This window comes from Eublepharis macularius, chromosome 8 (assembly GCF_028583425.1).
Source record: "Eublepharis macularius isolate TG4126 chromosome 8, MPM_Emac_v1.0, whole genome shotgun sequence".
Taxonomy (NCBI): domain Eukaryota; kingdom Metazoa; phylum Chordata; class Lepidosauria; order Squamata; family Eublepharidae; genus Eublepharis; species Eublepharis macularius.
In genome coordinates this window covers 85,028,630-85,042,203 of record NC_072797.1, presented here as the reverse complement: position 1 = coordinate 85,042,203, position 13,574 = coordinate 85,028,630, and the positions used below count along the sequence as shown (strand labels likewise).

Genomic DNA, 13,574 nt, shown 5'->3' with positions numbered 1-13,574 from the left:
ATGGAGGCAACATGAGACGTGAGAGCACCAAGGACAGCGACCACTGAGGCACTGGCGCTGACACAGGTGGGTAAAGATTGTACATGCCCTTAAGGAACTGGCGGGATTGTGGGTGAGAAAACACCGTAGCACCCTCAACTCGGGTGTGAGCAGCTGATATCGCTGCCAGGTGGACCTTGAGGGAGGAAGCCTTCAAGCCCAGGCCACGCAAGTGGCACAAATACTCGAACACCACCCCCAAGGGACTGTTGTCAGGCACCACTCCTCTGGCAAGTGCCCAGAGCTCAAACCTGCGCCACTTGGCCGCATAAGCGCGCCTAGTGGATGGCCGACGAGCATTCAGGAGGACCCTCTGTACCTCGTCAGTAAAGCCTATCGGGGAGGAACGATCCGCCAAGCCGTTAGATGCAGCTTCCTTGGATCGTGGTGGACCAGGCTCCCGTTTAGGAGAAGGTCTTGCCGAGAGGGCAGACTCACATACGTCCGTTGGGACATCCGCAGGAGCTTCGGGAACCAAACCTGCCGTGGCCAGAAGGGGGCCACTAGGATGCAGTCCGTCCCGTCCTCCTCTATCTTGCACAAGACCCTGGGAATCAAGGGGAACGGAGGAAACATGTAGTGCAAGCCCTGCGTCCACGTAAACTGGAAGGCATCCCCAATAGAGAGGGGGTCGCTCCCTGCCCTGGAACAGAACGTGTGGGCCTTGGTGGTCGCCGCAGTGGCGAACACATCTATCACTGGATGACCCCACATCTGGAAGATCGGCCCAACGCACTCTACGTTCAGTTCCCACTCGTGTTCCAGTAAAGGGACCCTGCTGAGGGCATCTGCCCGGGCATTGTCCGACCCAGCCACGTGTATAGCACGGAGCGACACGCCGTTCTTGATAGCCCACTGCCAAGTGAGTGTGGCTTCCCGGCACAGGGCCATGGACACTGTGCCCCCCTGCTGATTCACGTAGTACATGGCAGTCGTGTTGTCCGTCTGCACCAAGACCTGACGATTTCTCAGCAGTGCTGTAAGAGACACAAGTGCGAAACGAATGGCCCTTAGTTCAAGCACATTGATATGGAGGGTCTTTTCCCTGTCAGACCAGACATCTTGCACCGACACATCACCACAGTAAGCCCCCCATCCCAACAGAGAGGCATCAGTGGTAACCGTGATGTCATGGTGTTGATACCCGAAAGGGGTCCCTCTAAACAAGTTGTCATCAGACAGCCACCAGTCCAAGGAGGAGAGGATGACCCTCGGGATAGAGAATTTGAGGGACGGAGGGTGCAGTAGAGCATCATACCTCCGCACAAACCAGTTCTGTAGAGGACGCATACGCAGCCTAGCGAAAGGCACCACAGAGGTGGCCGCTGCCATATGCCCTAGTAAGCACTGGATAGTGCGCACAGACTGGAACCGGTTCCTTTTAAACATGGACACTAGACCCCTTAGGGACCGAGCCCTCTCCAAGGGGAGCAGGGCCTTACCCTCCACAGAGTCTAACAGTGCACCAATGTAGGACACCTTGCAGTTGGGCACCAGTTTGGATTTCTCCAAGTTCACCAGGAGCCCCAGGCGTTGGCAAGTGCTAAGTACCAAGCCAATGTCCTGCACCAGCCTAGACTCTGATTCAGCCACGATGAGCCAGTCATCGAGGTACGGAAAGATGGTACAGCCTTCTTCCCGTAGGAAGGAAACCACAGGGGCCACACATTTAGTGAACACTCGTGGGGCAGTGGACAGGCCAAAGGGGAGCACCTTATACCGGAAAACCCGTTGCCGGTAAACAAAGCTCAGGTACTTCCTGTGCTCCTTCCGTATGCCCACGTGAAAGTATGCGTCTTTTAAGTCAAGAACCGCAAACCAATCCCCCTGTTTTAGCAAGGCGATCACAGCCGCCAACGTTACCATTTTGAATTTGGTCACCTTGAGGAAGGCATTAAGGCCCCTCAGATCTAAGATGGGACGTAAGCCCCCATCCTTCTTAGGGACCAGGAAGAACCTAGAGAAGAATCCCTTTACAGAGTCCTCATAGGGCAATTCTTCCACAGCACCCTTGGCCAAGAGCGACACGATCTCCGCATCCAGCTCGGCCATAGTGTTATTGACAGCTGTCAGGGGTGAACTGCATCTAGGCAGCTCAACGAACTCCAGCCCGTATCCCAGTTCAACAATAGTTAAGACCCATGAGTCAGATGTTATTGACTCCCACTCAGAGAGGAGTGGACTAAGTCTGTCCGAAAAGTTCGGGGATACGGCTGGCGTGACCCGTCAGTACTGCCTCCCGGTGCCCTGCTGATCCTTCTGCTGGGCCGGTTGTTGTGCCGGACGAGGCTTGAAGGGCCGACGCCTCCTCTGCTGTTGTGCGGGAGGGTAGGGCCGCTGTTGGTAGGCAGGATACTGCTGGTAGCCCGGCCGCTGTTGATGGTATCTGCCCTGGTAATGGTAAGGGCCAGATCGGGGAGCGTACCGTGACCTGGAGGAGGGCTTGTCCGCTGGAGCCAGACCCAAAGACCGCGCCGTCTGCCGGTCCTCCTTCTTTTTCTTCAGGGTCTCGTCGGTCGCTTTGGAAAAGAGCGAGTCCCCCTCAAATGGCATGCTCTCCACTCTGGAACGCACCTCTTGGGACAGGGCCGTAGACCGCAACCAGGAGTGGCGCCTGAGGACCACCGCCGAAGCCATCCCTCTAGCAGCAGTGTCAGCAGCGTGGCTTCCAGCGTTCATCTGCTGCTTAGACAGCCTCACAGCCTCTGTCTGCAGCAGGGACACCACAGCCTTCTGCTCAGGAGGGAGGTCTCGTGTATAGGATGCCAACTTCTCCCAGAGGTACAGCTGGTACCCTGCCATGATGGTCTGATAGTTGGCAATCCTCAGACCCAGGGAAGAAACAATGTACTGGCGCCTGCCCATGGCATCCAGTTTCTTGCCCTCCTTATCGGCAGGTACCGAGGAGTGACCCGATCGCCTGGGGTTGAACTCCTCTGTGACCAAGGAGGAAGGTGGAGGGTGTTTCACCAGCGCCGGCCAGGTACCCTGCTTGATCTTGTAGAGCTGCTCAATCCTCTTGGATGTTGGAGGTTGATCGCAGGGCACCTGCCATACCTTCTCCACGATTTCCTCAAGACCCTCGAGCATGGGGAAGCCAACGTATGCCGGGTTGTCTCCGTAAATGCGTTTGAGGAGCTTGTCCTTGGTCTGGGGAACTGCCGAGGAGATGTCCATCTCGAGAGCCTTAGCCATCCTTGCCATCTGGTCGGCGTAGATGCGGAGGTCCTCGAATGGCGAGTCCGCAGATGGTACCAGCTCCTCAGCTGGCGATGGTTCGGACCAGGACTCCGACTGGTAGCCGCCAAAGCTCTCCACATCCTCCTCATCGGAACCGAGCTGGGATTCCGGAACCTGGTGCGGAGGGGGAGCCCACGTCGACCTCGATGTCGAAGGCCTCGGTTCCGACACGGAGAAACCCGCAGGTGCCCCTTCCCACTGGCAATGGTATGGCGAGGGGAGGTAGGAGGCCTGTCGATGTCGGGACGCAGTGGACCGGGCCGATCGGACACTGTCCCCAGACCGACGTCGCTCACGACCGGCAGCTGGTGAAGATGGACGGGCAGGAGAAGGACGGCTCCGACGAGGAGACGGGCTCGGTTCCAGCCTCGGCGACCGAAGAGCAGGCGATGTTCGGATCCGACGGCGCGGGCTCGGCTCCGGTCCCGAAGAGAATTCTGCGGGCACCGTCTCGAAGGCCATCGGATCCGGCACCGGCACGGAGATGTCTTCTGGCTCCGGGGAATCCAGATGAGGGGAAGGCGTGTGAGGAAGCACGATGACCTCTTCCTGGGGAGCGGGATGCGGCGACCGGTGATGTTTGGTCTTCTTCTTCTTCTTCGCCGGTTCCGAAGAAGACCTCGGAACCGACGCGCTCCTCGCCTTCGAAGGGGACCTCGGCCTCGATCTCTTAGGTTTTACCGGAATCGACCCGGTCGTCGGTTCCGATCGGGGACTCGGTAGACGGATCCTCGGTTCCGATGTCGGTCTCGGATCCGACCTGGTGGAAGATGCGCTACGGGGCGGCCGCACCGGTCCCTGCGCTGGAGAGGCCGCTCTCGACACCGAGGCACTCGGGGGACGCGGTTTCGACCCCGACCTCGCGGAGGCCACTGAGCCAGCTCTGGAATGCCGTTCGGCAGAGGGGCTAGGGCCGGCCTTGGAGGAGGGCAACGGGGCGCCTCCGGACATGACCTTCTGCCACAGGGAGGAGTTAAGACGGGCCTTGCGCTCCTGTCGGGCCTTGCTGGTGAAGCCCTGGCAAATCTTACAGGCCGTTACATTATGGGTCTCCCCCAAACAGAACAGGCACAGTTCATGGCCATCGGTCTTGGCCATTTTAGTGTGGCATTGGAGGCAATGCTTGAAGAGAGCCTTTGAGGCCATCTTCAGGGGCACGCGAAAGGAAGGTCAAAAACAGTCCGAGTCAAATTACCGAGTCCACAACAAAGTCCAAACGAGATCCGAAGAATAGTCGAGGTCACGAAGTCCGAAGTCAAAAGCCAAGCAATCAGTCAGAATAAAGCACGAAGCACAAAAGCACAGAGCAACGAAGCTCACGTTCTCTCCAAGCGGCGGCAAGAAGAGAACTGAGGGAAGGGGCCGTTGGTCGCTGGAGGATCACGTGACCGTTTAGGCGGGAAAACGGTCGCTGAGGCGCGCGACGAACGGCCCCTTCGGAGCCATGGAAGCTCTAGAAAATTCTCCGGCGGCTGGCCTGCGCCTGCGCAGTCCCCCATGTGTGGAGGCACAGAAGAACGAAGATGAACATCATGTAATCCCTTAACCTTTAACCAAGGTTCACTATCAGCATACATAACTCCAAATGCAATTTTGGCACTCATGTAAAGACTCAACTATCTTAGTGCCCTACTTACCTTGTCGGCTGGGTCCCTGTTGCGAATCCTCGCCAAATACATTTCTTATGTGATGGCTCTGGTAGTATATTTGCTCTCTTCCCATTGTAGATGCAGACTAAGGTGGTAGTAAAAATATTCTTCATGCAAACTCTACCTTTAAAAACTGTAATGCATTTTCAGTGGGTCTGTTTTATGATTGGTCCAGATGCAATTCTACCCAAACCCAGTCTTCGTTCATTCATCATGTATGACACTATGATTGAGTATTCTTTTATGAATGAGTTTGCATAGGAGGATGAGAGTAATGATGACCTTCAGAGAAACTGCACTCCTTTCCTGTTTTATTAACCCCTGTAATTCTAAATGACAAAGTAGGTATATTACATCTATAAAATGAACTCCTCCAGTTCAATCACCCTTTCCCGGAATAAACTTGACAGTCTAATAATGCCAATAGTGTTTTCACACACCCTAAAAAATAACGCCAGGCCATGAACCCATGTATCTTCACAATGATATAATAATAACTGATGTCAGAACTGGGACTCTTCACTCATTTTTCTTCTATGATGATAGAACGGTTTCCCAGTGAAATAATAGCTGCCTTAGTTAAACTCTGAAAGGAACAAAGCTTATCCCAGCACTTTTGTCAACAGAGTTTGAACATGAACAATGTTAGCTGGGTTTCTCTACTTTTCAGATAAGTTAATTCTTTCAATGCAATGTCATATAAAAATGCTTAGTAATTTGAGCAAGCACTACATACATACACTGTGACACTGAGAGATCCTTGTCTTTTGGTGCTACACCTCTGAAGATGCCAGCCACAGCTGCTGGCGAAACGTCAGGAACTACAATGCCAAGACCACGGCAATACAGCCCGGAAAACCCACAACAACCATCACTACATACAAAATTCTGATCTTATATTTTTACTTTACTTTCTTAGTTATATACACAAGATTTTGTGATGAAAGTGAGAAACTGAGTGAAAGTTAACATTTAAACAATCATTTTTTTCACACTGAATGCAGAGAGGCTGCTGTTTGTTATTCCCTGTTTTGTATGCTTCCAAGAAGCACCTGACTGGCTACTATAGAACACTGGACAAGATGGACCCATTAATCAGGGCTCTTCTCATAGGGTTTGATCCAGACTAAATTGGCAATTACCACCAATCTCCCTTCCTATTGCAGACACCCTCATGTATTCCTGAGGGTCCTGTATCCCCCAGGAGCAGCATCTTGTGGAGATCAGTAGGCTGCAGTGGGAGTGGAGAAGCAGGAAAGTTCCATTCTGCCATTGGAAAATTTGTTCTGGATCCAACCATATTCTTATTTTATGAGGCCAGTGTCAGAAAATGTTCACGTTTACATGTAAACTTCAACTGATGGAGCAATTCTGATAAATGACAAAAATGCATCCTTATTTCCATCAATTGTTACCGAGCAGCCCCCCTCCCTCCAGAGGCCAGCCATGAACTGGGTCTGAGTTCTACACTAAAAGACTGCAGTGCCTGTGTTCCTCTAATACACGTGTCAGTTTCATATCTGATGCTGCAACAGACTGACAGTTCCTGGACAATTGCTCTCAAAACTCTTACGTGGCACTGCCCTGCTCAAGCTTATATCTGGACTCTCCTGTGTGATGCTGCCCTGTTGCCAACCATGGACTGTGTCTTAAACGCTGCTCCCTTGCCTGCCATGAGAGCTTGCCTCACTCTGGGCTTCAGCTACGCTGCCAGCAGCCAGATGCCAGCCAGGGGAAACCTTCTGCGAGGGTGGCCAGGCGCTCCCTGGCCAGCTCCTGCCGGGAGCCTCCCTTGGGCTGACTGCCCTCACTGCCAGACAATCTGCTGGTAAGCCCTAGCCAACAGCCAAGAAGCCGAGGGGAACAGCCTGCTTTGGGAAGCCATTGCGAAGGAGCGAGCGGACCACGTACGCAGCAAGAGAATCCCACTCTCCTCCGCATTTCTTAACACCTATCCTGAATGGAGATTGATCATCAGTCAGCCAGGGCAATCAACAAGCGCACATCAAAGCAACCTTTGCACTCCGGACTTGAAGGCACCAGGATGGGCGCTGGGAACGAGCAAACGTCCCGGTTCCCCTTCCTCCTCCCCTCCCCTCTCCCCAAAAGTGTCATTTATAAATTAATCAGACTTCAAACATGGTCCAATCAAGGCTGTCCCGATGGGCTCAAACCCTTTGATTTAAGTCCTGAGAACCACGGACAGGGGCGCCAGCCCCTGGGTGCTTTGAAAGTATATAAGCTAGCCCCTCAAACCTGAGGGTGCGCGCGCGCCAGCCCCATCACACTTCCTTGCTGTCTCTCCGTGATTCCAGTGCGGGCGCTGGATCATGTCACGTCCATATCTCTGACATGCCTACTGCTCGTGAGTATGCCCTTTGTCATCGTGGGGTTCCTGCTCAGGTCTCTAATTTTCATACTCTGTATTTCTTAGATCTTGTATGTAACCTTGGATGTGTGTGTAATTTCAGGCATACATCACACTATTAGAAAATACACTTATTGATTGAACATCTGTAGTCTGCCTCTTTGTCACGGGGATTTCTGAAAATGGACCTTGGTATAGCTGGCTAGATCCGCGCTGTTTTAGTTCTGGACTGCTAAGCTAACTCCCCATCCTATTAATAGAGCAGTTCCAGTAACAGATTAATGGTGGAGAATGCGTGGGCAGCCCGGTTTGTCTGAATCCAGATGAGTCGACACATTTGTTTTCGGCAAACTGACGTAGAGGAAAACTTTTCGGAACTCCGTGCAAAGACAGCAACCTAGCTTAGGGAATTAAATGTGTGAATGCGTTTGGCTCTAGCGAGCATCTATATGCGTGGGTTGGCTTGTCCCCTTTTCCTCCTTCAGCCAGTTACGGACAGATTGCCTTATTTTAACTGTGGGCAAGAAACTCTGTGCTGGTGAAGTTCCCTGGCCACTTCCCGGGCCACCTAAACGCGTCTATGTGGGTGGGATTACAGAAGTAGGCTCCAGTTTTCATAAGCAACACATATAAAACTCTCTCCCGTCCCCCTTCCCTCCTCAGCCCGTCCAAATCCCCGCTCCCCCCCAGCACTTAGACTTCAACCTCCTCTCCGGAGGAAACGTGAAGAGGTTGATAGTTCGTTTGTTTAACTTGCTTTGGGAATCTGCAGCTAGGTTCCTGAAGCACTGTGCCTGAGTTTTAAGTAAGACTCTCGGGCGTTTGTTGCTTGGGAGTAAAGCAGTTTTGCTCCTGAGCGCTCCGGTCTTTTGGTCTTGGCTTGGAGACAGCTTTAACAGTCTGTCTCTGGGCAGTAGGCCTGGGGATCTTTTGAGTTCTTGGGTTTAGAGAACCTGGGAGCGCCTTTTTCCTGGTCTCGTGGCTTGTAACTGAGCCCACACGAGAATAGGAGTTGAAAGTAAGGAAACCCTCACCCCCTTTGGAAACCCTTTTAAATGTCCTTGAGGACTAAGAGGAGAGGAGCTCTGGAAAAAAATAAGTCCCTGGAGAGGACGGTGTAATCCTGTGTATGCCCCTTTAAGAATCCTTGAGGACTTGTAAAAGCCCCTGGAGAGGACTGGCTTAAAGGACCCCCCCCCATGGGCATTGCATCAGTGTGCAAAATAAAAATAAAAATAAAATAATAATAATAAAAATGTACCGTACTAACACCAGAGTACCCCACTTGGAGAAGTGGGTGGTAAAGAAAGGAAAACACCCTTGGGAATCCTGTCCAAATAGCTAGAGATGCTTTCCAGGATTTTTGTGGAAAGGAGAAACCCAATTCGGATGATGAGGAAGACAGGCTCTTCCAAGCCGGGAGAAATGCTAACCTCCCCAGATCAGCCCTCAAAGTAAGCATCCCTTGCCAGCCAGCAGACACCCCCCCCCCCCACTCCGCTGCTGAGCTTGGAAAGCTGAACATCTAATGGATTGTAGAATTCCATGAAGAAACTCAGACACCCTAGATTTTATAATATCTAGTGCAAAAGGTAAAAGAAAGAAAGAAAGAATTTTGTGTAAGGAAGCTTGTATTTGTGTGCATGAGGAATGGTAGGAAGTGACTTCTTGCCATCCGGCAGGGATAGCAGCTGCAATCTGTTCCCCCTGTTTGTGTGTGGGTGTGCAAATTGTGTGTATGAAGGGCCCCTTGCTTCTCAAGGGACCCTGAGCATCTTCAGGAGGATTGTATTTTGTGGGCATTTCCAGGCTGGGTGGTGGTCTGGCAGACAGCCCAGGACAGTCTGTAACCTGGTGTTAACCCTTGGTACCGGGGAGACAGCAGGAGCAGATATGGCCGGGTTCTGTGTGCGAGACATACACCATACTTGAGTTATGGTCCAATTTACTCCCTCCACTCTCGACTTCTGACCAGTTCAGGGGCCGGGGAAGTTGCTCGGTGTGTTAGTGGTTGCATTTGTAGGTTGAATTTGATTGCGGATAGGTGAAACAGTCCTTCTGCTAAGAATTCATCCTGGCCCCCTCTTTCGCTAGGTCCCCCAGCAAGGGAACTCAGACCTAGTGGATGCAGGCAAAAGGCTTATTTGTTGTGTTGTCTAGGACTGATTTTTCTGGTAAAACTCTGATTTGGAATGTTAAAATGACACCTGAGATAGGATAAATGTGTTGTGGATATTGAGTAAAAAGGATGATAGTTTAAGTTAGAGAAAAGTGATTTAGTTTGGAGAAAGGAAATCTAGCCTCCAAACGAGAAATGGCCCGTGCTACCACAAAGGCCGTCCATGATAGAGTATCTTCCCTAAAACGACAATTAAGGGAAGACAGGTAGCTGAATTTCTGGCTGCTCAGATTAAGGCCAACCACCAGGCTTGTTGTGTTAGGATGAGAGCTCTGGGGAGTCAACTTGGTTTGCTTAGAGAGTTGATCGCCTCTACTCATTCCAGTGACTTGCCGAGACGCTCCCTCCTGACCTGCTTGCCTCTTGATGCCTTGGCCAAATACTGCCAAAAGAGAGCCAGAAACTCAGCAGAAGTAGAACAGAGTCTTTTAACCAGGACCATAAGAGATTTTTATGGGCAGAACTTAGGAGACATGGCTCACTTCTGTCCTCCTCAAGACCTCCTTAAGAGAGGCATAATCTGTCATCCGCAGACCTCCTTAAGAGAGTCAAAATCTGCCGTCCCACCTTAAAGCGTGAGGCCTGTGTTAACCCTCTCTGCGCCTATTTGTCTCAACCACCCAACCTGGGTCTCCATGGTCCGGGAAGCTAAATTTACCCAAACCTGAAAGGAGACGAGATAGAAACTATTAATAAGGGAAGAAGGAGCTGACGAAAAACGTAGAAACTTCCTCAAGAAATAGAAAGCCTTGTAAATGGCCAGTTTGAAGAGAAAAACACACATTGGCATGAAGTGTAATAAAACTCCTGGTGTATAGTACTATGTGTAATAATACTCCAGAGGATAGGATAGGACTTTTGAAGCCCCTCCAGTCTAATGCTGAGAGCAGCAGAAGAGACTGTGCTTCCCTACCACGGAACTAGAAATTTGGCCCAGCCTCTGAGCATGTGCAGAGCTTAAAAAAAAAAAAAGAAGAAGCCATTCCCCAAGCAATTGTCTTGGCTCCCATAGAACGCACCCAGCCAAGCTATGCGGAACCCACCGTGACTGGGCCCTACAAACCAGTCAAATGGGAGCGCAAATGCAGCCCCCTTAGGAGACCCAAAACGGCGTTAAAAATCACTGAGGTCAGCTAGCTTGGTCTCAGCTTTCCCGAACCAGCAACTCTGAAGAAAAGATTGTGTGGTGCATCTGTGGTTTAATAGTATTTGTACTGATTCAGAGACATTTGTGCATCGGTCTCCCCATTTTAAAATACTTAAGCCCAAAGTTTAGTGAAAAGGTGGAACCTCCAGTGCCAGGAGCAGTCATGAATGTAGTAATGCTCCCAGGCTGAGATCAGCCTAAATAAAAGTGTTCATTGGTTTCCTCTTAGAACTTGGAATAGAAAGGACCCAAGAGTAGTAGAACGTCTCCAGGATGGAATGTAAATTCGGGCCCCCACAACCCCATCCTTTTTTTAATTGTAAGGTTTTCTCTCTCTCTCTCTCTCTCTCTCTCTCTCTCTCTCTCTCTCTCTCTCTCTCTCTCTCTCTCTAAATATGTTTATGAACCTCTGCTTTCAGAGGCACTTTGTTGTACCCCACTTTATGGAAGTCACTGGCCTTCTGAAAACAAGGGGGGGAGAAATAGCCTCTCCCACAACCCAATCCATTGTTTTCAGAAGCCCAGACAATCTTGGTTAAAGGCATAAACCCAAAATTATTACATCATCATTGCATTATTGTTGATTACATGCTGCAAGACAAAAATTTTCCTGTAGGACGGATCTTTCTTTAATAAACTGCCATATGCCCGGTTGAATTAACCAATAGCCTACCTTGCAGGAAGGGTGGTGCCTTTGAATAGCTGACAGCTGCACCCACCCCATTCTTTTGTTTGCTTAAGCCAACTCAGTACTGGCATATATATATATATGTATCCCCTTTTGTTATATGTCTAATAAATGGACTGGATTGTTGGGTGAAATGTTAATATTGGATGTTAAGTAGGAGCTAGATGGTGTGTGTAAAGAATAATTATTAAGGCAGAAGGAAAGATGAAGGCAAGCTGTATATTTCAGTTGGTCTAATAGGAAGTAATATGTAGAGGTAGGATCATTTGGTATGTGCAAAGAGGTTTAGAGATATTTCTGAGAACTGTTTGGAATAAAGATATAGAGAATTAACGCTTTGAAACACCCGGCAGCCAGTGTCCTCTTTACTACTGTACAATTTACCTTGATGCTGACCTGCTCAGCAGCAAGAAGTTCTTCCCCTCCCCCTTCCCCTCTTTTTTTGCTATGTTTTCCTTTTCCAAATGCTGTTAGTGTTCTTGTGATTCTTGAGGAAGCAGACATGAGACCCTCCAGCAACCCCTTTTGGAAACCTACCTACGGAGCAGCCAAAGGAGCAGAATTTGAGACTCCTTCGCTGGCCAGAGGCTGCCTCCGTTTTTCTGGCTGATTTGATTCAAAGGCCAGCACCAGCTCCATGGAAGGGCAGCCCTCTCTTCCAAGGGGACCCCTCATTTTTTTTTCTCTTTTTGCTAAAGGACATGCGTGTCATTCCATTTTTGTTTTTGGGGACATTGCCGCTTATTCTGTCCAATGCCCTTTCTGATACAAGGGGGGGTGTAAACACTTTCCTTCCTACCTTGTGTACCTAGTTGCATTTCTTTTGCCCCTCATTCGGTTACTTATTTGATTGAATGTATTCCTGAACTGAGTTCATCGATCTATGTTTACTGTTCAAATTGATTTTGATCTGCTTTTTACATTAAGTTCATTGGGTGTTAAGCTAATTTTTATCTTTGGTTTTTCCTTACATTATTGAATTGTTATTTGCCTTCTTAATTTTGACCTGCTTTTTGCAGTAAGTTCATGAAGTGTTAAGCTAATTTTATCTTTGGTTTTCCCTTACATTATTGAATTGGTGTTATTTACCTTTTCATTTGTTCTATTCTGACTCACTAGTTATGATGATGCTTGTATGTTTACATAGGGCACTGCCATTTGATTGGATTCCTTGCCCTTCACCAACCATATCTGATTCCTATGCCTTTAATGCCTAGGGTTAATTCATAGTATCCCATTCACTTAGTGCTGTTGGTTTTTGTGCATCATATTGTTGCATTTTCTTTGCTTTAACTATTTGCATCCATGCTCATGGTCAATGCTTTGCTGTTACATTGCTTTAAGGGTTGCCTAGAAATCTTTGTGTATTTCTCTGTCACCTTCATTGCTATGCCTCTCACCTGTCAACTCTCAGGCAGGGGAAGCCACTATACTGGTTGAATTAATTTTGATATGCTTTATTTTTATCAGTTGCTTTTTATGTGCTATTTTGACATAATGCCCTCATTTATTCTATGCTTGTATGTTTTTGTGGAGCACTGCCATTCATTCTGATTGTTTGCTTTTCACTGACACTATTGGATTTCCATTGGACTCTCGCATTGATTATGCTGCCTTAATGCCTGTGTTACCTCACTGCATTTCACCCTGTATGTGTATACATATTGTTATGGCTTACTAGTACTATGTGTATAAAAGCATGCATGATTTACATGAATGTAAGATGCCTGTGATGATGCTCAATGAGGCTGTCTGCCCACCCAACAGCTCCTACCTTAAGCCGCTCTGATGTATAGCCCCCTTGGGCACTAGGGGGGGTGGTCTCTTTTATTAGGGCGCCTCACCCCTACCAGCCTAGCTACTGCATGCTCAGACTACAGGGAATGGAAATGACTCCATCCACCTCCAAGCTCCACCAAGTGAAGACCCAGCCAATTGACCAGAAGCTGTGTGCCTAGAGCTCCTCATTGATCCTGCACTGCGAAGTGACAGCGGAGTGGAAGTGTGTTCTTGTTTCATGTATTCATAGGCTGAATGAGCTTGTTTCTGTATATATATGCGTAACCCAGTTTGACAGCTATACTGTAAACTGTGCCTCTGTGAATACTGTATGCTTGCATCTACCCGTTATTATTGATTGCATGTTGACTATGGCCTACTGATGGTGTATACTATGCCTGCTGATTCCTACTGGTCGCTCATTGCTTATTGACCCGCTATAATTGATTACTGCTTATTGGTTACTACCTTTAATTATTAATGTA

General features: G+C 49.3%; 1 protein-coding gene across 1 annotated transcript in view; it reads right to left on the bottom strand.

Annotated features, from left to right (window-relative positions):
• SHC3 (SHC adaptor protein 3) overlaps positions 1-13,574 on the bottom strand; it is a 71,385-nt gene that overhangs the window by 16,403 nt on the left and 41,408 nt on the right. The window contains exon 9 of the mRNA XM_054987668.1: positions 4,917-5,013. Within this exon, the coding sequence (XP_054843643.1) occupies positions 4,917-5,013 (97 nt within the window). The remainder of the gene's footprint in view (positions 1-4,916; positions 5,014-13,574) is intronic.